Consider the following 27,588-nt stretch of genomic DNA (forward strand, 5'->3'; position numbering starts at 1 on the left):
TGGGCTGTGCCAGCTCCTTCGGCCTGGAGCACAGCGGTGTGTGGAAGGGACCTCCGGAGCAAGCTCAGCATGGTGGAGTTCGCACCCCTGTCGGTGCCATGGGAGCGCAGGCTGCAGACTTTCGCGGTCCTGCAGTGGGTCTTCTCCTTCTTGGCCTTGGGTAAGAGGGTAGCCACGGTTTTCTGGGAAGGGCCGGGCAGCCTCAGCGGGAACACAGGATGCTTGATAAGAGAGATTCAGAAAGGGGCTTGGCGGGGCTCAGAGCTCCTGTGCACAGAGGTTCCTGGGGTCTGCCAGAGTCTTGTGTGGGTAAGTAGGGGCTCCAATATCTTGGGAAAGCTTTAGTTTCCGGGATTGGGGGCGGACAGTTTCCCCCAGGCTCTTGCTGCGAGCTGCGGAGGGGTAGGGAAGCATCCAATGCTGGGAAAAGTGCTGTGTCCTGCTACTCGGACCGGGAAGCTCTCCCTCCATTTTACCATTCAGAAAAAGGCGGGTGGAATTGAGGCCAGGAAAAAAGGGACCAGCCTCAGCTTCACCAGCTGCATGGTGGGAATGTCGGGGTCACCCTATGGGGTCTTTGTAGAGGAAACGCAGGGAGGTGGGAACCCAAGGCAGACCTGGCCTGCCTCCTTAGGTGTGGATCTGACCCCTGATCCACCACACCCCACTGATGCATGGCTGCATTCCAGCTCTGCTGTGGACCAGGAAGAAAGAGTGGCAGGGAGCTCACGTAATCTCCTTTGCTGGCAGTGGACTGGGGAAAGACTGCTACCGCAGAACTGGGGTTCATCCTGGGTCCAGATACTGCTGGGTGCTGGGTACATGTTAGTCTCTCTCTCTCTCTCTCTCTCTCTCTCTCTCTCTGTCTCTCTCTCTCTCTCTCTCTCTCTCTCTCTCTCTCTCTCACACACACACACACACACACACACATGTACATGTGTGTACATGCTCCCTTAGGATCACCTCACAATTCTTCAGCTAAAGGGTTCATTTCTGCAGAGTGGGCCATCCAGGGACCCTGCCTCTAGCACCCTTTTTAATTGGTCTGCACCTCTATCCCAGGGTTTGTAAACATTTTAAGTACTTCTGGTAGCACAGCCAAGCAGAGAAATGGCATACCTGAAAGGCCCAGCTGCCTGGTCCCTGCTCCTTCCAGAGGAAGAAGGGCTGAGGGATGGGCAGAGGGCCCTGGGAGGAAGTGTAGGTATAGAAAATAGCTGATGGGGGCAGAAAGCAGAGGGCAGGAGGCCTAAGCCTGGGGCTGGCTTGGATCAAAGGGCATTGAAGACCGAGAGCCACAGAGGCCATAGCCACATGCTCACAGGAGGCTGAGGGACGCCAAACTCAATCTGCCACCTGTGACCTTGAGGGGAGGTGTATGTCTGACTGAATGAGCTCACCCCATCCGTGTAGCTTGTGGTACCTGCCTGGCCCTGCTCTTACACAGACCTAGCAAGACCATGTAGTATAGGACAGAAGCCAGGGCTCCCTAAGCCAGAAGGAGCTGGAGAGAAGCAAGGAAAGGGTTCTGGGCTCTTCCATGGCACGAGTGGGTGGTTTTACTTTATACCTTATCCTGAGGGCAAAGGAGAACCATAGTCCCAACTTGGAAGAAGTGGTAAAGTTCACTTTGTGTTAAAGGTCCCTGTGTGCCTACGGTTGAGTTTCTGTTGTGTGGGATGTGGAGATCAAAGGGAGGGCAATCGAAGTCTATATCAGTAGTCAGGGCCCATGGGTCAAAACCAGCCCGAGTGTTTTGTTTGTTTGTTTGTTTGTTTTGTAGTCTAAGATCCAAGAGTTTTTGTCATTTCTAAAAGAAATTTCTAAACCGCTACTCAAATACTTTCATAATGTCTTCTAATTTGCATCTTACAAGTTCTAAAATGTCTAAAATATTTGCTATCTTACCTCATTTTGTTTCTTTGATGATGATGATGATGATGATAATGATGAAGGAATGGCCTCAGAGCCTCGAAAGCATAAGGAACTGAGTTTGAGTCCCAGAACCTCTGTAAAAATGTCAGGCATGGTGACACATACTTGTAATCTCAGCACCGGGGAGGCAGAGTCAGGAAGACCCTTGGTACTTGATGGCCAGCTAGCCTGGCCTCATAGGTGAGCTTCAGACTAATGAAGGACATTGTCTCAAAAGGAGGTGGGCATTCCTCCTGAAGTTGACACAAGGGTTGTCCTCTAGCCTTCGTGCACATGTCCACCCACAGGTACCACCCATATGAACGTACACATGTGTCATATCGGAGATGAGGAGGAGGAGGGGTAGGGCTCCACAAATGTACTACCTAAGGGGGGTTATAAAGAATAGTGAGGGCGGTGCTGGGGAGATGATTCCATTGGTAAAGCTTGGCTAGGTTGGCTGCACCGTGGCCCGACTATAATGTCAACACAAAGTGAGCAGAGACAAAGGATCCCTAGAGCAAGCTGGCTAACTAGTCAAACCCGTGAGCCCTGGATGAGAGAGAGAGAGAGAGAGAGAGAGAGAGAGAGAGAGAGAGAGACCTGCTTCAACATCAGAGAGTCATAGATAGAAAAAGAGAGAGGTCAGAGAGTCAGAGAGTGATAGGGGAAGGCACCTCGTTCCTCCACAAGGGCATCTGAACACACGTGTACCCACATGTGAACATACATTCACCCATACATGCATACAAACCATGTACACACCAAGAGAAAATACAAGGTGAGTCTAAAGCCTGCCTGTATTCAGCTTCCCAGACAGGGAAGTGTGAAGGAGGAAGAAAAGACTGTGTGATCTGAACGAACAGTTCAACTGGTCATATGGGACGTATTTTGTAAAATGGCATGGAGTAGCTGGGAAAGTCAATTAGGACCAGGCTCCAAGGGCTCAGATCCAGAGCCAAAAACTTTCCAGATGGGCTGCTCATTTGCTTCTGTTTCTTTTCCTCTCTCACGTCTCTCTCATGGGAGAACAAGATCCCCCAGTGTTGGTCTATGCTGTTCTTAGCTGGTTTTGTTTTATATTTGTTGAATGAGTGAATGCCATGCATGGCCCAAGCACTGACTCTCAGGTTTTACCCTGTTAGCTTGCTATGTGACCTTAGCCAGTGTGCATACCCCCAGTCTCTAAACAGTAGGGGTTTAAGAAACCGCAGGCTCTCCCCTCTTCTTTTCCCTTCTTTGTTTAATCTTTCCACTCCAGTCTCTTCCCTGTCTCTCCATAACCTATATTCTATTTCCCCATCCTTGGGAGAACCTCCCTCCTCCCGAGTCCCTCTATACTTAACCTCTATGGTTATAGGAATTATAGTCTGCCTACTGAAAGTTTCAAAGCTAACATTCACATATAAGCACATATGTATTTGTCTTTCTGAGTTTGGTTTACCTCACTCAGTGCGATTTTTTTTCCTAGCTCCATCCATTTACTTGAGATTTATTTATTTATTTATTTGTTATATATACAATATTCTGTCTGTGTGTATGCCTACAGGCCAGAAGAGGGCACCAGACCCCATTACAGATGGTTGTGAGCCACCATGTGGTTGCTGGGAATTGAACTCAGGGCCTTTGGAAGAGCAGACAATGCTCTTAACCGCTGAGCCATCTCCCCAGCCCCTACTTGAGAATTCTGTGATTTCATTTTTCTAAAACAGCTATTAATATTCCATTGTATAAACTTAACACGTTTTCTTTATCCAGTCATCTGTGGATGGGCATCTAGGTTGTTTCCCATTTCTGGCTATGATAAATAAAACAGTAATAAACACAAACGACTAAAACAGAAACCTCAGGCTAAACTGGGAACAATGGCACACACCTCTGATTCCAGCACTTGGGATCTTTGTCAGTTTGAGGACAGCATGGTCTACATAGTGAACTCCAGAACAGCCAGACTGTTTTCCAAAGATGCCAAACCAAACCACGTACAGCAAAAGAAACTGCAGGCTTGGAGAGACTGACTAAGGGAAGCAAGGGCCACCTCCCTAAATCACCAGACAGACCCCTCCTGGCTTGTTGTTAACAGGAGGAGGGAGAAATCTGGGAGTCAGGATCGCCAAGTAGGGAAAAGTGCTTTTGTTTTCTCCTAAACTTTGTTTCTTTTTTCTGTCTGCAAAAGTTACTCATTCAAACATTTGAACCTTTAGGTAAACCATAATCCTCCCCTCAAGATAGTCACTGTTAATAGTGAGTTTTTCTTTCTTCCTTCCTTCCTTCCTTCCTTCCTTCCTTCCTTCCTTCCTTCCTTCCTTCCTTTCTTTCTTTCTTTTTTCTTTTCTTTTTTTCCGAGACAGAGTGTCACTGTAGTTTTAGAGCCTGTCCTAGAACTAGCTCTTGTAGGCCAACCTGGCCTCGAACTCACAGAGATCCGTCTGCTCCTGCCTCCTGAGTGTTGGGATTAAAGGCATGCTCTACCACTGCCCAGCTGAGTTTTTCTTCTTGAGAGAGGGTCTCATTAAGTAAGAGCCACTGCAGAGACTTTTGGTTGGCCCAAATGGAAAGAGCTGTAGCTGAAGTTTTATTTATTTATTATTTTACATAAAAAAAAAATTGGGGTTGTGCTGGGGAGATGGCCCAGTCGGTAACCTGCTTGCTTGTTTAAGTATAAGACATGAGTTGAGGGGTTGGAGAAATGGCTCAGCGGTTAAGAACATTGCCTGCTCTTCCAAAGGTCTTGAGTTCAATTCCCAGCAGCTACATGGTGGCTCACAACCATCTGAAATGAGATCTGATGCCCTCTTCTGGCTACAGGCAGATACACAGACAGAATACTGTATACATAATAAATAAGTAAATAAATAAATATTAAAAAAAAAAAAGACATGAGTTGATTCCAGAGAGCACACACCAAGCTGGATGTGCAGCACACACTTGTTTGCCCTGCTCTGGGAAGACTGAGATAGGAGGATCAGGGACATTGCTGCCAGTCATCCTTGCTGGATCCATGAGCTCCAGGAGACAGGGGGTGTAGGGGTGAGCTCCAGGAGACAGGAGGATATAGGGGTGAGCTCCAGAAGACAGGAGGATGTAGGGGTGAGCTCCAGGAGACAGGAGGATGTAGGGGTGAGCTCCAGGAGACAGGGGGATCAGGGGCATTCCTGCCAATCATTCTTATTGAAGAAGTGAGTTCCAGGGTCAGTGAAAAACTTGTCTCAAAAAATAAGGTGAAGTGGTTAGGAACTTAGGGCAGTGGTAGAGCACCTCCCTGCAAGGGAAAGGCTTTGGGTTAGGTCCTCAGTTCCAAGGAAGAAAAGGTAGACAGTGAGCCGGTGGGGTAGTGGCGCACGTCTTTAATCCCAGCACTTGGGAGGCAGAGGCAGGCTTGTAGACCAGGCTGACCTTGAACTCACAGAGATCTGCCTGCCCCTGCCTCCCGAGTGCTGGGATTAAAGGTGTGCGCACTACCGCCTGGTAATTTTCATAACATTTTAAAACAAAGGACATACATGGACTTAATCTAAGTATCTATTAATGGGGAAGCAAATACACGCGCTAGGACATTAACGGAAAGGGGATAAATTCCTATGACCCCACACTCTGGTGGGCCTGGAGTGGTTGGAATTATAGTGAGAATGGGCAGGTGGGAGATACTGGGGAGCCGTGTCTCATGAATATGGCTAGAGTTTCTTCTGTACTTAGTGGCGCTGAGCTGTGCACGCATGTAGTAAGGTGATGCTCTCTATGTTCAGTACATTTTATTAGAACCTCAAACCTTAGACCAGGTCTGGGGAGAGGACGCAGTGCAAATGTGAGAACCAGTGTTCAGATCCCCAGAGCCTGTGGAAATGCCAGGTTGCACGACAATTTGCCAGTAATTCCAGCACATAGAGGGAAGAGATGGGGACACCACAGCAGGGCAGACTAACCAGCACTGGTGGGCTCTGGGTTCAGGTAAGAATAAGGTGGGGAATGATGGGATAGTATGAGGAACAGTTGGTGAGGATCGGCATTGTCATACATATGCATACCCCACACGTATGAACACACATATACATGCACACCCAGCACAAACAAATGCAAAAGCAAAACCAAAACAAACAAACCTTTAGAACAAAACATAAAGAGCCCCATACACTAAACTGGAAAGAGAGTTTCCCAAGGGCAAAGTTTTATTGGTTGTTTATGGCTGGCCCACCAGAAGTTGGCATCTTGTAGATGCTCCGTGCAGAATGAGTATTTGTGGCCCTAATCCATACCCTCTGACTTCTAAACCTTTATTGTTTACACTAGCCAGCAACACCCCCCACATCAGCAAGTCTGTCCACTATTGTGGAATATTAGTTTAAGATGTGTTACATTTATTTTTGCTGGGGAGTATTTGTTTAATGGCGCAAAGATGTGTTGCATTCTTTCACGCTGCATTTGTTTAACTCTGTGAAGCTGTGTTACTTTGCCTGTCTAAAACACCTGAGGGTCTAATAAAGAGATGGACAGCCAATAGCAAGTCAGGAGAGAGAAATAGGCAGAGCTGGCAGGTAGAGAGAATAAATAGGAGGAGAAATCTATGGAAGAGAGCAAGGTAAAAAGCCCAAAGGCAAAATAGATAATGTAAGTTAGAAAAGCTGGCTAGAAACAAGCCAAGCTAAAGCCAGGCATTCATAAGTAAGTAAGAATAAGTCTCTGTGTGTTTGAGACTGGGTGATGGGCCCTCAAAGAGGAAAAAAAAACCAAACCAATAACTACAGCCCCTATGCTCTCCAAGTGAGCTTCACAATTGGCTCTTGGCTTTCCTTTAAGAATGTGAAGGCTGGGGAATATAACTCAGTTGGTAGAGTAATTGCCTAGCATGTGCAAGGCCCTAGGTTGGACCAATACTGCACAAACCAGACTTGGTGGACACCTATAATCCCAGTGCTTGGGAGGTAGAGGTAGGATTGGAAGTTCAGTCATCCTTAGCTGTCCAGGGAGTTTGAAGCTAGCCTGGGATACTTGAGGCCCTGCTTCACAATAAAAGTAACAAAAACAAGCCAACAGAAAGAATCCAGGGGGCTGGGTGTAGCTCAGTGCTAGGGAGAGCACTTGCCTAGCATGTATGAATCCATGCGTTTGATCATGATGCTAAAAGGGAAAACATCAGCAAATAAAAGGTGCTGCCCTGGTGAGGTGGGGTAGCAGTCTATGGGAAAGATGGTCCACTAGATGGGGTGTGGCCCCGTGGACCCGCTGCACCTGAGATGACAGGGATTCGCTTGGCACAAGGGTGACAGGAACATAGGCAAGCGAGACATCTGCATCTACCCTGGTCCTAGCCTTGCAGTCCACAGTCCCCCAGGGTAACCAGGACATGTCCCCGTGACACACAAAGCAGAGTGGGCTGGAGCCCTGGCCACGTAGGAGGGTAAGGTGGCGTGCCAGCTCATAGAGCTGAGGTCAGGCTGAACTGTCAGGCTGTGCCTTGCAACAGTTGGACGCCATGGCAGGGCCTTGGGAAGGAGTCCGGGCTTAGCTTTGACTGAGAGTGGACAGAAAGGGGGCCGGGAAGAAAATCGTCTCCTTTTTCTCTAGGTTCTCAAGTAAGTAAGTAGAAGGCAAAAGCTAATCCAACCCATGGTTCCATTTACAGAGTGTGTGCTGAATGCATGAGGGGTGAGGGCATGTAGGTGAGACACTTGGTGTAGAGGAGGAAAATGACTTTAGACCAGACCCCTTGCCAGTGTGGCACGTCCTGATATGTGAGGCATGGAAGTTAATCCTCTCCCAGTGGTGTGGGCCGGACGGGGCAGAGCTGCTGGCATGGGGGCACAGTCATGGAAGAACTAAGTTGGCGTTGGGACTGCCTTCCTTACAGCTCTCTCTCTCTATCTGCTTCTCTCCCAGCCCAGATCTGCATCGCCATCTTCATAGGCCTCCTGTTCACAAGGTTCTGGCTTTTCTCTGTCCTGTATGCCACCTGGTTGTACCTGGACTGGGACAAACCACGCCAGGGAGGCCGGGCCAGCCAGTTTGTCAGACGCTGGACCATCTGGAAGTACATGAGGGATTACTTCCCCGTCAATGTGAGTACCGGGCTTCGGGGGTCCAAGGGCCTCTGGGCCACTCATCTCTGTGAGCACAGGGAATCTGCAGAGCAGAAGGCTGGCTGGGAGGCAGGAGCTCGAGAGGCCTGTGGAAGAGCGTGGTGTCTTTCTGGCCATGGGACTCGACACCAATATGGGTACTGATGGATACATGTGTCTTGAAGGGGATATGTGTGTCTTATGGGGCAAAGCCAGCAGCAGTCAAAATTCTGGGTGAAAATGATATGCAACAGGTCTTAAGAGACTCCACATTATACTCGGCAGATGGGGGTGAGACCCGAGTCACACAGCGAACTCTCCTACAAACTTAATGCTTCTGCACTGGTCTAGCACTGCCTCAGAGTCCATCCTGCCTTATCGCTGGCAGGCTGTGTGTTCTTAGGCAGGGCTGGGCTCATGCTGGCTTCAGTGTCTCTAAGGCTTAGCAAGCACTGTGACATCTCCTACCTTGAGTGTCCTCAGATCCTGGCATCTTTAATTCACTGCCCTTTCAAGTCAAGTCATCGTGAACATGTGACCTTGAACGTGAAGCTTGGTCCTGGGTGGAGCAGATTCCTGAACTGGAGGGAGGAGATTCTGGGGTTCCTTCAGTGGGTGATAGATAGACACAGCCCTGAGAAGCCCATGCAGTGCTGGTTTACTGATGGGATAAAAGAGCCACGGGGATGCAAGAGGCCAGGCCTGGGCACTTGGAGTGTGGCGTATGGAGCTGGATGGACTAGATCCTCACCTATATTTGCCATTGTAGCAGGAGTGTGACCTTGAAGTAGGTTGCCCAGTCTCTCTGTGCTTCTGCTTTGGCATATTTCAGATCGAGATAACTGCATAGTGGTACACACCTTTAATTCCAGTGCTTGGAAGGCAGAGGCAGGAATTGCTCTGTGAGTTTGCGGCAATCTTAGCCTATGTAGTGAGTTCCGGAACAGCCAGGGCTGTCTCAAAAACAGACAGATAGAAATGCTGCTGTATGCCTTCCTGGACAGTGTGGATTCCAACAGACAGTGCAGACAAAGTCCCCAGACAGTCTTAGTAATAGCTGCTCTCACACAAAGTCACCAAGTCAGTAGGACACGACCTGACCTTCTTCCCCACCCGACTTCTTCCTCCCCATGTAGAGTCCCGCCTCTTCCTTTGGTCCAGGACTCAAGTCCCCTGCTATCAAAGGGGGAGAAAAAGGCCCATAGAGGTTAAACAATTTGCTTGCATCATGGGAACTCCAATCAAGGATCCTACCCTGTGCCCTTTTGACAATCCTGAGGTCCCACAAGGGCTGTCATATTGGGTGACAAAGGCATGGGAGCCCCTAGCTCTCTAGAAAGCAGGGCCTCCAAGGCATGAGACCAGCAGGGAGTACAGAGGGGCTAACAGAGACTGTCACTCAAGGGTATTGAGCATCTTAGTGTCAAAAGAGAAGAAGTCTGGACTAACTTGGGGGACTCAGAGGAGCGACAGACACCTCTGCCTCTCGGATTTATTTATTCTACAGGAACCCCTCCCAGTATCCAGCACACAGCACCCCACCCCACCCCACCGCACCCCCACAGCGCAGCACAGCTCATTGGGACCCAAGAACAACCATGGACACGTCCTGGACAGAGGCCCCAGTCCCCGGCCCTGAACTTCTGAGCTCTGTGACTGAAGTCCCTTCCCTGCCTCACCTCTCTCCAGACTCTGTCAGGAAGGTCAGAGTTCTCCAGGAGAGTGTGACCTCTGTCCTGGGGAGGTGTAAGTGACTTCATGTACAGAGCCAAAGGAAGCCTTGGTTAGTTCTGGGTTCTGTTGAGTTTCTCAGATTCTGGCTCTGGCTTCCTTTCGTGGGTCCTGGGCTCAGCAGAAGAGAGGCTTCCTGCAAAGTGGACCCCATAGGCAGAGGCCAGGAGTTTATCTAGAGACCTCATGAGTCCCTGGGTCAGGGTTCTCAGTGCCACCAAAGCAGAAGCTAGCCTGAGCTGTAGGGCTGGAGAGGTGGCTCAGGTCAGTGGAGCCCCCTAGAGGCCGCTTCCCAAAACTGGGATGGCTAGCTGACATTTTCCAGGTCCCAGAAGCCCCGGGACTCTGGAGGACGTCTGCCTCTTCCCACTTGGATTCCTGGCAGCAGGGCTGACAGAAGTGATAAAGAGGAAGTCCACGGTCTTCTTCATCCGTCCACAGCCAGGGGACTCCCCACCTGATTTGCAGGAGTTCGAGTGTTGTTTGTTACCTATCCCAGGCTCAATGCGAAGCGCCAGCCAGGGTCAGGCGATACCAGTGAGTGGCCAGCAGAGGGAGAGATGAAGCCTCTTAGGCTGTGCCTGGCTTAGAAAAGGAGCCAGCAGAAGAGGACTGAGAGTATCCTGCAGACTTCTTTTCCCACTGACCTCCCAATCCCTCTCTTCTGGGGACTTTTCTTTCCCAGTTCTGCTGACCCCTCCCACGCCCATCCACAAGCCTCTGCATCAAATGCGGTCTTCTGATGACTTTCAAGTTTTGTTTACAAAGTTGCTTGGGGTGGGGGGCATTATGGCTGTACTGTGGAGCTTTCCGAGGTCCTCTTTACTGCTTCCCTAAGAGCTAATGGTGAGGAATCGGGCAGTTTGTGTAGAGGAAGCTGTCCCTATCACGTGTGTCCTGGGCGTCCCCGTGGAGATTTCATCACCCAGAATAAACACCCCACACAGGTCAGGTCCTTGGAGGGACCACGATCTGTGACCAGGACCATGACCCGGGGTCAGGGAATGCTGCACACACCACACTGCTCACTGACAGAGTCAGCTCGCTATAACCCTGATCACCTCTCACCCCACCCCTGTCCCTGCCCCTGTCCCTCCCAGTAAGTCCCTTCCAGGGGGCTTTCTCAATCCCTACTGATAAAGTCCTTGTTCTGACCGTTCTTACTCCTGGCAGCTCCCTACTATCACTGTCTTCTACTGTGACAACCAAAGCCCTTAGTGAAGGCTGCTGCCCCAGAACTGTGTTCTGGGTCCTAAACTCGCCCCCCTCTGACTCATCCCTCCTTCCTTGTACCTTAAGTCCAACCAAGAACCGCTCCTTTTCTGTATTCTGCTTGCTCCCCCGACCCCACCCCGTTAGCCATGTTGGTACGGTGCCCCCTTCCCCACCACCTTCCACACAGAGCTCCGACCTGGCTTTGCATTAGGAGCCTGGATGCCTGGGCTCAGGCTCAGGCTGGGCTCTGCTCCTTCAGTAGAGTTCATGTGTGAGCCAGAGAATGACACAGGTCTCGGTTTCCTCCTCTGTACACTGGGTCACTGGTACCAGAACAGCGCTCAGGGATGACAAGGGAGGACAAAGTGGATTGGTGTGTGTGCTGTGCCTGGCACAAAGTCAGTCCTGGGACCGTCCATCCACTCAGACACTCTTTCTAGCTGTGTGTCTTCAACTCTATTATAGTCTCAGTGGTAAAACGTACAGTTTTGTATGGACCATAAAACACACCTTCAGTTAGGATTGCGTAATGTATCTTTGATAACAGGAGAGCGGTGACACCTCGCTGACAGGCTTGTTGTGGGTTCCCAGGAGGCCAAGGAAGAAGAGGGGAGTTGGTGAAGTGCCCTGGTCTCTCTGTAGCTCCCCCAGTTCTGCTACCAGGAGGGGTGGGGTGTCCGAGCAAGGTTGTTGAAATATGCAAATTTCAAGATGTTTTGTTTGGAGGGGGAATATAGCTCAGAAATGAGGGAATGTATCCATCGATGGCAGTGAGCATCAGCCAGATGACCCCATGGTGTGGCAGGAAGGTGAGGCAGAGACTTTAACTGAGAATCTAGGGAGGTCAGACCTGGACCAAGAGCCACATGGGGGAACTACAAGCAGCGGCAGATAGAATCCCAGCCTTTCCTTCATCCAGCCGTCTGGCTGTGAGGGAGGATACAGGGAAATCGCTCCAGGCCCTAACTATACACATGTGCCTATCCAGCCAGCCATATACACAGGCATACACATACATACACACTTGCACAATCCACACACCCAAGGAATAGGCTCTCACCCTCCAGAGCCAGCACCAGATGTACTGGATCAAACCCTGTCTTCCTGCCAGGTAATCTAGGTGCACAGTAGGGCCATGAACTACTTCCCTGTACAAGAACATCGATCCGTTTGCCCTGGGGCAGTTGAATAGGCTGCTGATGCAGGAGCCTGGGGGAGGGACCCTAGAGTCCTGTGTTTTGCAAGATTGACTAGAAAGTTCCAAAGCTGGTCCCGAATGCCCTTCATCCCGAAGCAAAGGCTTTCTGGATCCGTCCTGTACTCTCTGAAGGAGATGGCAGGTCTCAAATCCAAGTCACTCCCGTGGTTTTGGGCATATCTCCCATTCCCTCTGCACATGTGTGCTCATTTGTGCAACGGTGTCAACACACTAAAGCCAGTCCCTATGGCCCTGATAAGTGTTACAAGTTAGCAGGACTGCTGCTTCGTGTGCCCTAAAGGAGCCAAAAGAAAAGTGGACTCTGGAGCATGTGAGCCGTAGGAGGGTTGAGCAGTGGTGTGACCGGGTGGAGTGAGCTAAGCGCTAAGCTAGTGTAGCGGTGCACGGTATGATGCTCGGGTCTTCTGTGCAGGCACGGAGAAGGACTTTGTAGTTAAAAGTAATATTTCAGGACCTTCTTCAGAACTGAAAATGTTCACACACGCTGAAGCCCACGTGGTTCGTAACAGCCAAAGAGTAGAAACTACTGAAGTGTCCATCCACTGATACGCAGAATGCAGTCTGTCCATACGGTTGAGTATTATTTGGTCATAAAAATGGAACCAAGTACCCATCTGTGACATGGCATGAAAGAGCCCTTGGGAACACACCAGTAAGTCCAAGCAGCCATTCACCAAGGTCATATGTGTATGGCTTCATTTAGACACTGTCCAGAACAGGCAAACCTGGGGAGCTGAAGAACAGATTCGTGGTTACCAGCGCTGGGGAAGAAGCAACGAGTCATGGATATGGGTTCCCTTCTGGAGCCTGGGAGTCTGCACTAGGGTCGGTGGTGTGATTGCACAGCTGTGTCAAAGTGCGCTTGACCACACATTTTCAAAGCCTGGACCTCATGGTATACAGGTGACACCAGTAAAACATGAGTAGTCCCAGAGTCTAGTGGTCTGGCTGCCCCCTCTTCTCTCACTCCCACGGCCCAGTACCAGACCCAGCCAGGATTTCTCCAGACACCCACAACCTTGCTCGGCCACCCTACGTTCCTGGTAGCAGAACTGGGGGAGCTGCAGAGAGATTGGGGCACGTCACCAACTCCCCTTTTCTTCCTTGGCCTCCTGGGAACTTACAACAAGCCTGTCAGGGAGGTGTCACCACTGTCCTGTTAACAAAGAGCGACTGAGGCACCAGGGAGCCAGGAGTCGGGCGACGCAGCCCTGATGAGCTCCCAGACTCCTAGCTTAGTGCTCTCTCGCCTGCGGTGGAATCCAAGTGAGTACAGCATTGGGTTGGAGGTGTCTACATTCTGAGGGAGCTACGCCTGCCCCTCCCACTGACTTTCCTCCTTCTCTCCCTCATTCTATTCTTCCTGAAGCATCTCCTCTCTCCCATCATGTGTGGGACACGGTAAGCAGGACACACAGACTCTACACCTCACAGGGAACAGTCAACACAGAAGATACCAGTAGAAAAGTGCAGACTGGGCCTCAGTGGGACCACAGTCACCCTCCAGGGCACACGCTTGCATGTGTGCGTGTAAATACATGTGCAAATGCCAGCTTACTTGGCCCCCATCCTCACCGGGTTATTTCTCTATACACAAATGCTTTGTTATCAAGGGTACAGTTGTTCATTTATTTACTTAAAATAGAAATGTGTTCTTGTTCAAAATTCAAGAGAACAAAAAAATCAGGTGCGAAAGACTCCATTTTAGGGCTGGGGAATGGCTCAGGCAGTAACACGCTTGCCCCACAAGCCTGTGAAAATGCCAGGTTGTAGTGCTCACTTTAATCCTGTCGCTGGGGCGTTTGGTGCAGCCGTAAGCAAAGGTGTCTCCCCGCTTCCACTCGGTTGCCATACTCTGCACACTGTCCTGTTCCTTGCTGTTCACTTACAAGCTATCCTGGCTTGCTTCATGCTCTCCTGTGGCTGTATTCCTTCTTTGTCTGCCACATCGCCAATTTTTCCAAGCAAGCCCTGTTGGTGGACAAGTTTCTGATATCAGCTAAAGCTGATGCGTCCATAAATGGCATTTTTTTTGGGGGGGATGACATTCGGCCAGAGTGCAGACAGTTCTGTCGGCTAAATCCCTCGGCAGTGGAACCACTGGGATGAGAGATCTGTTCTCTTCTGTCTTTTCATAAATTTCCAATTGTTTTCACAGAGGTGCGGACGTTAAATAGCAAGCGTTCCCATGTATGGAGCAAGGGATGAATACCCTAGGTAGCCCCCCGTGTAGGCACCTGTGTGAGCTGGAGCTCTGACCCTGCAGGGGTTTCCATCACTTCCTTGGTCTCCTTCATACTAAGAGAAGGGGCTGGGTCTTGTCTGGGAAGGCAACAGCCCCTCTGCCTGTGTCTTCTGCAGTCTTTTCAGGGCCCTATGGTGCTTTGGAGGGTTTTGGTGAACTATGTGTGGTAAGAGGTTTTTAGAGGTCAAGCCAAGACCGAGGACAGGAGGATGGAAAACTCTGCAGCCGGCGTAGGCAGATAGGCTTGAGGCCCCATTTCCACCTGCAGGCTGCTGAGGCCCCAGAGGCATCAAGAAGAATCCTCGGGGAGGCAGCCTCTGGGGGCTGCAGCTTGCTGACAGGATGACCGTTCACCTGGCAAAGCTTAGCCAGTGGAAAGGGCTATCCGTCTCCAGGAAGGTGCAGAGTCCCTGCTACCCATCCTCCCAGGAAGCCTCCGGACCAGGGATGCCAGGGGAAGATGGGCTGCTTTTAACTCCCATAGCTGTGGCTCCCAGAGCACAGGGCACTGAGAAGACAGGTTCCTGGCAGAGAGGGAAGGGACTGGTCCCACCTACAACATGGCCTTCAGCCATGATCTTTGGACTTGGCTACCACCCAGGCAGAGGTGTGTGTGTGTCTATGTCTGTGTGCATGCATGCATGTGATGGCCCAGGCAGAGGTGTGTGTGTGTGTGTGTGTGTGCATGTGTGTACACGTGTATATGTGTGTATGTGTGTGCGTGTATGTGTTTGTATGTGTGCATGTGTGTGCATGTATGTGCACGTGTATTATGTGTGTATGTGTGTGCGTATGTGTTTGTATGTGTGCATGTGTGTGTGCATGTGTATGTGCATGTGTTCATGTGATGGCCCACCAGTGGAGATCATAGAACAACCTAAGGAATTGGTCCTTGCCTTCTATCTAATTTGTGACGGGGCCTCTGCTGCTTCTTCCCTGACATGCCAGGCTAGCTTCTAGGGATTCTCCTGTTGCTGGCCGATCTCACTGTAGGTGCCATTCACGCTGTGTATCTGACTTTGATATGGGTTCGAGGAATCCAGACTCAAGCCCTTACACAGCAAATGCTTTTACATGGTTAGCCATCCCTTCAGCCCCCTCCCTGTGTATGTCCTTGCCCCACTTCACCTAGAACTGTTTAGCGATATGCAGCTAGCTCTCAATCCCTTTCTGGTGGTAACTCTGGGCTCTTGATGCATCAGGCGTGACCAGTCAGGGTAAGTTTCTGCTCTGGCATAGCGGAGAGAGTTAATACAGTTGGAGTTAGGGTCTGGCCTTGGGACAGTAGAGACACTCCCATGACCCACCGGTTCCACAGGACTGGAGGCAGTCTCAGGCCCACAAGCTCTGTCCACGAGGTCAAAACCTGATTCTGATCTCTCTTGTGATCACTCACTCCTAGAGGGGACGGGTCAACTTGTCTTTCCAGTGAGGTTGAGATAAAAGGACCCTAGCATGGTGATGCCCATGTGGCCCTCATATCCTTCCTGTGTCTTCACTACCTTCCTACCACTCGGGAGAGACACTACGACCAAGGCGGAGGGTCGGTCCGCAATCGTCATGGTAGGCGGTATAGCGGCATGCAGGCAGGCCTGGAGCTGGAGTAAAAGCCAAGCGCTTATCCTCAAATTGGAGGCAGAGAGAAAGCCGCATTGGGCCTGGTGCGGGCTTTTGAAATCTCAGTCTGTTCCCAGTTGCACACTTCCTCCAACAAAGTCACACCCCCTGGTCCTTCCCAAAACTGTTCCACCAACTAGGGACCAAGCATTCAAATAAATGAGTCATTCCCATTCAGACCTATCACAGCATCCTACCCAGTAGTCAGGAATCCAGTCCCTTTTCACTTGAATCTCTCAGCAGAAGGGGCAGGTCTTCCTGGGACAGGGTCAGATGTTCCAACTTCACACCTCGGCAGGGGGTGAACATTTTGCCCAAAGTCAGCGCCCAGTCTGTGAAGCCTCCGGCTCCGGTGTATCACCCACTGTCCCACACAATGCCAGTAGCCGCAGAACCAGGACTGGCGTTCAGGTCCCGCTGATGGTCACCAGCTTGCTGTCTCCCGCAGTTGATCAAGACGGCTGAGCTGGACCCTTCCCAGAACTACATCGCAGGCTTCCACCCCCACGGAGTCCTGGCTGCAGGAGCCTTTCTCAACCTGTGCACTGAAAGCACCGGCTTTTCCTCGCTCTTCCCAGGAATCCGCTCGTACATGATGACGCTGCCTTTGTGGTTCCGGGCCCCCTTCCTCCGGGATTACATCATGTCTGTGGGTGAGTCTCCAACCCAGAACCAGGTAGCTCAGAAAGACATGGCTTCTGGGTGTGCAGGGGGTTCTGGGAGAGAGTTGTCAATAGTTCTGCAGTCCTTCCAAGTACTTGTTTAGCAACAGCAGAGGCAAGACCCAGAGAAGAACTTCCCGTATGGCTGTGCTGGGAAGTACTCAGAGACTCCCAGCTGGTGGGGGTGTTGTTGGGAGGAATCCTGACTCCGTGGACAATGTCATGGTCTCTTTCTTGGGCCGCTCCTATCTTCACCGTCCTGTCTCTTCACCTGGTATCTGACCGACCTTGCTCTCTCCCTAGGACTGGTCACATCAGAAAAGGAGTGTGCTGGTCACATTCTGAGCAAGAGGGGTGGCGGGAACTTGCTAGCCATCATCATTGGGGGCTCCCAGGAGGCACTGGATGCCCGGCCTGGAGCCTACAGGCTGCTGCTAAAGAATCGGAAGGGCTTCGTCAGGCTCGCCCTGATACATGGGTATGGAACTCTGGGGGATCACACTCTGGGGCCATTGGAGGTTTGTGTTTTGTTGGGGAGACAGCAAAGATGATTGTAGCTTCTGTTTTTTGGCAAGGAGATTCTCAGGCCATACGGTGAAAATTGTAAGTTGGTGTCTTGCAGCCAGGGTTCTAGATGCATTTCCATAAAGGAGACTTGGGGAATAGATGGGCAGTGTTTTCTGGTGTGAGCACTGAGACCTTTGGGAATCTGGAAGGATGGGGCTGGGAGCTTACTGCCGAACTGCTCACCCATCATGGGGGCGACATCTTTGAGGAAATCAAGTCAGTTGGCACAAGAAGATTCTTTCTTTCTTTCTTTCTTTTTTTTTTTTTTTGGTGAAAAGTAAAAATGTTTCATACCTAGGTGTAACATGAAGGGCCGGCTTGTTTGGGTTTCTGTCCCGCCCGTACCCCACAGCCGGCAAGCCCCAAAGAAAATCACACACAGGACTCCATAAGATTATAAACTGATTGGCCCATTAGCTCAGGCTTCTTGTTAACTCTTATAGTTTATATTAGCCCATTATTCTCATCTATGTTAGCCTTGTGGCTCAGTACCTTTTCCAGCGGGGCAGGTTACATCTTGCTTCTCTGTGGTCTGGGCAGGAATGCGGAGGGAGCTTCCTGCTTCCCAGAATACTCCCGGTCTCTTTGTTCCACCTCTACTTCCTGTCTGGTTGACCCGCCTATACTTCCTGCCTGGCCAATCAGCGTTTTATTAAAATACATGATTGACAGAATACAGATAATTCTCCCGCACCATCTAGGAAGATGTCCTAGGACATTCTGGTCTACCCGTGGGAACCGAGAAAGGCTCTCTGAAGGTCAAGGCACGTCCTGTTCTGGCTGCTGGCCCTGCTGGGTGTCCTTTCCATCCCTGCCTCTCAGGGTGCCCCCATACTCCCCCCCCCACCGTGTCCCTCTAGGGCAGCGCTTGTGCCGATCTTCTCCTTCGGGGAGAACAACCTGTTTAACCAAGTGGAGAACACCTATGGCACCTTGCTGCGTCGCGTCCAGAACCGACTACAGAAGATCATGGGCATCTCCCTCCCTCTCTTCCACGGCCGTGGTGTCTTCCAGTACAGCTTCGGCCTCATGCCTTTCCGCCAGCCCATCAACACCGTAGGTGAGCTGAGATCCAGACCAGCCTGGGGCGGGTTGGGGGAACAGGGCCACCTGAGGATGGGAAAGATACATCCTTATCCTTATGGGGCTCGTTCTAGACAGGGATGCACAGCCACACACAGGTAATCCTGCCTGTCTAAGATAAGAGCTGTAACAGACACAGAGGTACTGTGGCTGAGTACTTATTCTCAATGAGAGGTACTGATGGCTGAGTACTCATACTTGAGAAGAGACAGGAGGAGACCTGCTCTATGTTGGACATTGTTTTTTGTTTTCGTTGTTGTTGTTGTTATTTTGTTTGTTTTTCAAGACAGGGTTTCTCTGTGGCTTTGGAGTCTGGCCTGGAACTAGCTCTTGTAGACCAGGCTGGCCTCAAACTCACAGAGATCTACCTTTCTCTGCCTCCCGAGTGCTGGGATTAAAGGCATGTGCCACCACCACCCAGCAATGTCAGATATTTGTCAGTTGCCATACTCCATCTTGGTTTGTCCTACCAACCTTTGAGGTAGAGACGATTATCTCTAAATGGTATTAAATGAAGCCCAAAGAAGTTAAATTACTTCCAAAAGCTCATGTTGCTTTTGAGAGACAGAGCTGAGGTTGTAACTGGGATCTATCTGACCTTCGTTAGGCTGGAGAAGGAGGGTTTAATTGTGATCTGGATGATCGAATGGGGCTTGGGAAAAGAAGGTAGAGAACATAAATGCTAAAATTCTATGCCGGGATGGGGAGATGACTCAATCAGTAAGGACATGCTGAGCAAGCATGACTTTGACCTCCAGTACCCTTGGAAAAAGCAAGGCACACGACCCGGTAGTGGGCACTGTAATCCCAGTCCTGGGGGCGGGGACAAAACAGGAGGATCTGTAGGGCTGCTGACTGGCAGTCTACCAGTTGGCAGGTTTAGTGAGAAACCTTATCTCAAAAAAGTAGGAAGCATGACTGAGGAACATGCTCACCATGCTTGACCTCTGGGCTTCACATATGCTCACACATGCAAACAAATACATATGTGTACAGATGAAGAATGTTTTAAAATTTATGTGCCAGCTAATAATCGATAGACTCTGAATTAGCTCTGGGGACTCTCCCTGTGAGAAGTTAACATGAGCTTCGGTGTCTAGACTTAGCAAAAGTTTTCAGCTATTTGTGTATCTCTTTTGTGTTCTTGAATTCTCATTTGACATTTGTAGAGAGAACTCGGTTCGCTTCAACTCTCCCATCCTCCCATCCACCCACCCCATCTATTTGTGAGTTGAGCACAGGTTTGGTAATCCTTGCATCAAGGCCCTGCTGGGTTGCATGGCAATGTCCTCGTGTATCTGAATGTTGTTGCTGCTGCTGCCTCTGGAGATATTTCCAAGAGGAGAGGGCACTGCTTTCCCAGCCTCTTCCTGATTCTTCCCTACGACCAGGGAGCTTTGCACTCAGTGTATATGGCAGTGAAGGAAGGCTGAGACACCCCACCCCAATTCCAGAAGTGCAGACACCTCTAAAGTCGAATTCTCAGAATCACACACCCCGGAGGTGGTGTGCACTCCCAGTGTTTAAAACCTAGTGCTGCTTACGCCTAGTTACTTGGATAAATTACTTCTCTGAGTCTCATTGTATCCCCTATCAACAAACAGGTTTTGTTTATGTGGAACTAAAGGGAGAGAACACATATAAAGAGAATGCCTATTGCCCAGCATATTGGAAGCTGGCTGCTAGGATACCAAGAGTCTGGGAGTTGAGTTGTCCTAAAACCTTAGAATTTAGTTCTTGAGGGCTGGGGAGATAGCTCAGTTGGTAAAGTGCAAGCTAGAGAAACTGCCTAGTACCTATGAAAAAAAATCTGGATGGGATGGCACATGTTTTAGTCCCAGCACTTAGGAAGTAGGGACAGAAGGATCCCTAGGGTTCACTAGATGCCAGCCTAGCCTAACCAATTAGTCCCAGGCCAAGGAAAGACTTGTGTGTCTGTAAACATGGTTGATGGCATCTGAGGAACAGTACCCTGAGGTTAACCTCTGACCTCCACATGCATATATGTGCTTATGAATTTACACTTAAACACACACGTGGATTGAGGGGAAGTGGGGCGAGTGGGAGGTAGAGAGAGAGCCCAGAGCATTTGGAATCTGAAATCACGGGAGGAGGGGCTGGGAGTGGGACTCCTTGTGGGATGACCGCAGGGGTGAGCCTTGCTCCCGGGGCTCCTGAGACTGCAGCGGTGCTCCCTCATGGCCCCTGTCCTCCTCTGTCCCTTGCAGTGGGGAAGCCCATCAAGGTGCAGATGACACCACAGCCCTCAGAGGAGGAGGTGAACCAGCTTCACCGGCACTACATGCAGGAACTATGCAAGCTCTTTGAGGAACACAAACTCAAGTTCAATGTTCCTGCTGACCAACATCTGGAGTTCTGCTAAGAACCTCGAGCCAGAGGACAGCTGCAGCCGAGAACCTGCAGGAGAGCTGTGAGGAGAGGAGACTTTCGCAGTCACCCGGATTCCTACAAACCCAGCCACAGCTGGCAGGATGAAAGAGGAGGCAGCTCTTAACCTGGGATTTGCGCCTGCAGCTGAAGTTCTGAAGTCTCCCTGTCCTTGCTTGGCCCATCGGTAGGATGGTGGGAAGGAAGCAAGCAGAGAATGATTTCTGAGGTCTCTACCCATGGTTGTAATGTCGCTCAAACATGACCAAAGGGCAACCAGGGGAAAAAGAGAACAAAATTCTTCTTCCCCCACCCTTAAGAGATGGTGCAAGAGAAGCCAGCACCCCAGGCCTCCCCTGTACTTGTTCTTCAACCTGCTCCCTGGATGTCCCTTCTTCCCCTCTGAGCTGGAGGAGGTGTAGCCAACTACGCCCTATGTTTTTTCCAGACTCTGTGTCCTCCAAGCTGTGACATCGACTTCAAAGGAGCCCAGTCCTCCTTAACCACTCGACTATGATCAAGGATAGGGCTCCTTGCTATCCTTCTGAGTCTCAGTTTCCCCAGCCTTGATGACCTGGGAGCCTCTTCCTCATGCATCAAAACTAATTCCAGCCCCTGTCGTGGCACAAAAGGGCAGCTTCATACAGGTTACTTCAATAAATGAAACAATTCTGTTTTATCTTCCTTCTCTTTCTTTCTCCCAACCAATGGGATTCACTGGAGCTTGAGCCCTCAGCCTTGTCCCGTGTCCCCGACCCCACCTCAGAAGCTGGGCCAGCGAATTGTAGAATCCTTTTTCCTGACTGGTCACCCTGAGTCTTTCACCTTGGAAACAAGTAGGAAGGTACACACCTGTGGGAAGACCAGAACACTGGAAGCCAGAGGTGATGGCATGGGTGGCTGTGTGTCTCCCGGTAGGGCCATACTCTGGCCAGGACAACCCTGGATTCCTGGGTTGGAGATACTGCTCCTGCAGGAGAGTCCAGGGCATGGCTGGATTGAAAGACTGCCTGACTGCCCCTCCTCTGGAAAGGGAAGCAGAACCCTTCCATGTAGGTGAGGTTTCTACAATCGCTGGAAAAGTTTGCGTTGGGATCCCAGCCCCAGCCCCACCTATCTCCGTTGACCACAGGCAAATCATCTACCTCTAAAGCTCAGGGTTAGCATCTGACACAGGTTGTGAGCGGTTCCCAAGCCATGGAGTCACACCACGCCCTCCGTGGCAGGCTGCACAGTACATAGAAATGAGGACTTCGGTGACATGGGCACTCAGCACCTTGTGCAGGCTCCTGGGATTGAGAAGGGATGGTATGGGACCAGACTCAAGCAGGGTGTGGCGGTGCACGCCTTTAATTCCAGCACTCGGGAGGCAGAGGCAGGTGAATCTCCATGAGTGAGTTTGAGGCCAGCCTGGTCTACAGAGTGAGTTCCAGGACAACCAGGGCTATGTAGAGAGATCCTGTCTCAAAATAAAATAAAATAATCACATCCGAATGCTGTGGGAGCTCATTCTGCTCCTTCAGTCAATAGCCTTTAAGATACCCAGCCCATTTGGGCATGGTCTCTTATAGTTTAAAAAGCAGCGGGAACTCTGTGTGTGTGTGTGTGTGTGTGTGTGTGTGTGTGTGTGTACCTGCTCTCTTGCTTCCGGCTCATATTCCGGCTACTAGACTCTTTCTTGTTTGCGCTCAGAGGACTGTTATTTAGGACGGTGATCTGTAAGTTTTTCCCCTTAAATAAATAAACCTTTTTTATAATCAATAATTCTGAACTGGTGTGGGATTGTTTTACGGCATCATCTGAAAACGAAGGCAGAGGATTCAGAGAAGGGAATACTGTCTTCAGGTCCAAGGAAGATTTGAGAAAGTGGTCGTGGGAAGGGCCTCAAAGAAAGGGCAAGACGGAAGGAGATGGGGATTAGGGGCCCACCAGCAGTTATCTGCCAGTGAGTTAGAGTCACCTAGGAGCCTTTATTTCTCCCAGGTCTGGGTCACGAGAGGCTGGGGTGTGATGGCAGGACCCAGGGCCCAGCTTTATCCTGACTGCCTTAGTGTTGGCTGGATTTCAAAGGAATGAGAGTTCCAGACTACCCAGAATGCAGTGCCAATTCTACCGCTGCTTCTAAATGGTCACAAGGTCGGGACTCAGAAATAGGCTCCACCTGAGTGTGAAGAGGAGGGCTGTCCTATCACCAAAGGTGCTGGAGAGTGTTGGTGTCCATTTTTGCACACTCTCTACAAAGATTTAAAAGTAAAAACCTATGGCCGAACGCCCCCCACCTTTTCTGCCTGGTCCACCTGGTGTCTCTGACCTGTCTCCATCTCTTCCTCCCTCTCTCTGACGCTACTCTCCCGACTCAAAATCCTTCCATGACCTTCCATTGTGCCAGGCTAGGGTTCATGCTAGTCTTGGCCTCAGAGGGAATCAGAGGACAATCTGTGGAGGTTGTGCTAAAGATACAATGTCTTGGGCTGAAGAGATGGATCAGTGGTTAAGAACACTGGTTATTCTTCCAGAGAACCTGAGTTCAAGTCCCAGTACCCACACGGCAGCTCACAACTGTCTTTAATTCCAGTTCCAGGGAACCTAACACCCATGGCAAAATACCAATGTGCATAAAATAAAAATAAATTAATTTAAAATAATTAAATGGTCAGCCTGGGCTGCAAGACACTGACTGGGGGGTGGGGGTGGGGCCTTCATTCTTCCATTTAAAAAAAAAAAAGAAAGAAAGATATAATGTCTTGAGGTACCTACAGGTGTTGGGAACCACAATGGGTGAATGGGTGGTGCTGTAAACAATAGCCGTCACCAGATGATGTCACCACCCAGTGGCCGAGCCAAGATGGCCAGGACACAGGCAACTTTGAGAGACGTGTCAGACAAAAGCAGGCTTGGTCTCTCCCTCCATGCTGTCTCCCTTCCTTCAAATGCCTGCTGAGTCCCTGGTGCGAGTTCAGAGGAGACTGGCCTGCGACTACATCCAGGCAGGTAAGCTGCAGCCTGGGAGCAAGGCTCAGAGGGGTCAGTGGAAAACAATGATGTCCAGATGATGTCCACCTTAAAGCCCAGTGTCAGCTTGCTGCTCGCCATGCCCTCTCTAGTCCTGGGTGTGTACCTTAGTCCTTGGCCCTAAGCGTCTGTCACAGGGACACCGTGACCACACTCACAGCCACCTCTGTTTTCTCGCCTCAGCTGTTTCTCAGGCTAGAATGCTTCCCTAGGTCTAGAATCACCTTCCTGCTGCCTGATAATGCCTCCTCGTCCTTCAGCGTGACTGTCTAATCCAGGAAGCTTCCCCAGTGCCCGTCGGGGAGAAGCGTGTCCTCTGGTCTCTCGGACTGCATCCTCTGGCTTCCTCTGACACGGCTCTCAGCACCAGGGGGACACTAGGTACCACAGACAGGACATGAGTCCACTCTCTCAAATAAAACCCAAGTTTCCGAGGTCCTCTCCGGTACTTGGGATAACACCTACGTCTCTCTTCCCTCGGCCTGCAAGGCCCCTTGTCATTTGCCCCCAGGCCTGGCTAGTCTCGGCTTAACCTCTGCACCCTGCACTGCACATCAGGGCATTGCCATCTTAGGTCCCTTCTGTCCCTTCAGGAGTCACCCGCTGTGCCGTCCCTCAGTCTACTCTTCTCTGCCTTCTTCCCTGAGTCAGAATGGACCTTTAGTTTTGAACCAGTAAAGGGTCTTGGTCACCAATACATGAAGGGACTTTTCTGTCCTCAGGGGTTTGGACTCCTCTGAGAACCAATACCCGTGCTTAATGTCTACACAGACAGACAGACAGACAGACAGACACACACACACACACACACACATAGAGTCTAGACTACCTCAGCATTTCTCTTAAGTGAAGATGACACATTGGCTGATATTGCATTCTGGGCTTTTTTTTTTTTTAAATATTTGGAGGTGGTCAAGATTGTTACCTATTGTGGCCCATAACAAATTATTTTGCAGGTTAGCTGTTTGTTGAGTGATGGTGGTGCATGCCTCCAATTCCAGCACTTAGGCAGGTAGGTGAAGCTCTGTGCATTGCAGACCAGATTCTGGTCTACAGAATTAGTTCCAGGACAACCAGGGCTACAAAGAGAAAATTTGTCTCGGGAAAAAAAATTGAAAAAAAAAAGTTATGTACTTTAAGTCACACTTCTGCTAACTCCAAGTTGCTGAGGATGGGCACCTGGGAGTGACTTAGCTGCGGACTGTGGCTCAGGGGCCTCCTGAGTGACAACAAGGCTGCTGGCTAGGCTGAGCTTGCACCCTCACTCACATGACTGATAGGAGCCTCTCTGTTCCCTACCAAGTGGGCCTGGGCCTCTCCGTGGGCCGCCAGAGATGGGGCCTCTCCTAGAGCCAGGGAGTGGGGGAAGAGGGCCACCTGCCTTTATGACCTCTGAGTCACATGAGTCTACGCTGCTGCCTCGGTCTGTTGGTGAGGTGTGAGTCATTCTGTTCACACTTCTCTAGGGTGGGAGGACAAGAAGGAGCCACAGCTGCCACTGTAAGGGAGTGAGTCCTCAGATACTTAGCTAGGCTTTCTGACCCCTGTGCGACGGCGTGAGGCAGCCTGCCTGGAAAACACTGAAGTTCAGGACAGACAGTTCGCCAAGGAGGAAGCCTGAAGATGGGTGGGGCAGATCTGAGCACAGGTTGGGAATGGGAATGATACCCGTGACCCCCGGTCTGGCTGGTGTGGAGGGCAGGGTGACCTTTAGACTTGAAACTGTCAGGACGGAAACAGGAGAAGGAGAGAGACTGGAGGAAGAGGACTCGCCTTCCTTCACATGACCTGGGAATCCCCATGTTATGGACTCCGGCAGCACACGCCAGGAAAAGCGTGGAGCCCTGAGCTCAGAGGAGGGCTTTGTGTGTTCATGGCTGCTTAGCATGGACTGAGCCTCTGAGATGGAGAATATTGGTTTCAGCAGTTGGTTTCCCTAACTCTATGCATACAATGGGCTCAAGAACTACTTTTAATGTTCCCACACCTCCTGGCCCTCTCAGGGACTCCCTTGCGATGCCCCACTCTGTGGGGGAAGGCAGTCTCTCCTCCACCTCAACACACATGCAAACACACACAAGATTTGTCAGCATGATACCAGAAGGTCAGAAGTCCTGAAATGACGGGGACAGCCCGGAGTCTCTTCCGGAATCAGGATGCCCTTTGACCTGGGAGAAGTTCTCAGACATCGTCACCCAGATGGACAAAGGGCTTGCCGAGGCCCAGCTTGTCTGATACGGCTTTACGATGACTGAGCAGGGGTGGCAAATAGGGCAGGGGTCATTTGGTACGGTAGAGCCTGTGGCCATGTGGCATGAGTCAAGGCTCACCCCCCACCCCACCCCGGGAGCTCGGCTTTCTTAAGACCCAGAAGGAGGCAGGAGGGTTGTCACTTTGCTAACTGAGCAAAGACAAACAGGAGGAACACTGTGGGGATACTGTCCAAGGATACGGTCAGAGTGCAAGGGTGAGACCTTGAAGAGAGTTTGAGGGGTAGGTCTGTGTTCAGCAAACTTCTTTCAAGCCCTCACAGTGGGCCCAGGACGGCAGTTGAAAGTGTTAACTCCGGGAGAACCAGTCCCTAGCTTGTCCTTGCTGACTGTCCTATAGAACCCCAATGTTAGGGAGGCAGGAACTCCTTCACAAAGTTGAAGGTGGCCAGGAAGACGCTGAAGCTGGTGTGGGGCCTGGACCAAGCTACCTGGGCAGATAGAATGGGTTGAGCTGAGCATCTGTAATTTTGTTTGTTTGTTTGTTTGTTTGTTTGTTTTTGTTGTTGTTTTGAGATGGGGGTCTCACTATGTAGCCCTGGCTGGCTTGCCGGGGTTAAAGGTGTGTGCCATCACACAGATGTTTATTAAAGACACCACCCTGCTCACACTTAGCCGATACCCCGGGGCCCCCAAGTCCTCCTGTCTTTACCTGTCATGGCTGTCCACAGATAGTTTGGGGGAATACTCACCCTTCTTGGGGAACTCCAAGCATGACTTTGACAGATGTGTGAGTTGGTGCTTCTCACAGACCATGTCTGGGTCTTTCGTAGCTTCTGTGACTTCCCTTCCCCACTGCATAAAGCCCACCAGAACGTTTCCTTTCAGGCTCAGCTGGTACCGGGTACATCCAGGCTCATCTTCAGCAGAGAGTGAACAGACATGAACCCACAAAATTGAAGACTTCCACTGTTGACAGCTCCCACCCTCTGATGTTGCTCTGACTGGCCTCAAATTTTCAATCCTACTTTAGCCTTTTAGTACTGAAATTACATGCCTGTGCCTCCATGGCTGGCTAGGGATCAGCCTGCCTCTGCCTCCTGAGTGCTGGGGTTATAAGTGTGCACCACCACCGCCTGGTTCTGACTTAGTTTTTGAATTGAAAAAAGGAATAGGATTTGGATCAGCCAGAAAGCACAAGACTGTAGTTTGGATCCCTCACACATATATAAAGTTGGGGTAATGGCCACCTGGAACCCCAGCACTGTGGGGTGAGGTAGAGATGAGCAAATCCTTGGGGCTCACTGGTCAGTTATGTTGAACTCCAGGTTCAGTGACATGCCCAGTCTCAAAAGCTAAGGCAGAGAGTGATAGACAAAGACACCAGGCATCACATGACTGCCATGTGCACGAGCACATGCAAACACATGCACAAACAAGAATGCACATATACATAAACGCATAAAACAAACAGATAAATAAAAGTGTCAAAATTTAAATTATTGTGTGAGTTTTTGCCAGCCTGCTACAAAATAGAGTCATCTAGGAAGAAGGAAACTCAACTGAAGAACTGCCTCCATCAGGTTGTCCTGTGGGCAAATCTGTGGGGCATTTTCTTGATTAATGCTTGATGTGGAGGAACTAGCCCACCTTGGGCAGTGCCATCCCCGAG

General features: G+C 50.5%; 1 protein-coding gene and 1 long non-coding RNA gene across 3 annotated transcripts in view; one reads left to right on the top strand and one right to left on the bottom strand.

Moving 5' to 3' along the window:
* Nucleotides 1-21,373, top strand: Mogat2 (monoacylglycerol O-acyltransferase 2). Its single transcript, XM_087901293.1, has 6 exons — nt 1-160; nt 7,789-7,967; nt 16,443-16,647; nt 16,960-17,134; nt 18,084-18,283; nt 20,535-21,373. Exons 1-6 carry the CDS (start codon nt 70-72, stop codon nt 20,687-20,689), a joined length of 1,005 nt encoding a protein of 334 aa, XP_087757419.1. The 5' UTR covers nt 1-69; the 3' UTR covers nt 20,690-21,373.
* Nucleotides 17,613-27,588, bottom strand: part of LOC146889855 (uncharacterized) — a 17,945-nt gene continuing 7,969 nt past the window's right edge. The window contains exons 2-3 of one of the 2 annotated variants that reach the window (XR_015736289.1): nt 26,669-26,836; nt 17,613-18,333 (exon numbers count right to left, since the gene is read on the bottom strand). This is a non-coding gene — a long non-coding RNA (uncharacterized LOC146889855). Of the gene's footprint in view, nt 18,334-21,531; nt 21,720-26,668; nt 26,837-27,588 lie in introns of those variants that run through there. The other variant, XR_014999562.2, reaches the window with a different exon arrangement.

The sequence above is a fragment of the Myodes glareolus genome, chromosome 24, assembly GCF_982192425.1.
Source record: "Myodes glareolus chromosome 24, mMyoGla1.1, whole genome shotgun sequence".
NCBI lineage: Eukaryota > Metazoa > Chordata > Mammalia > Rodentia > Cricetidae > Myodes > Myodes glareolus.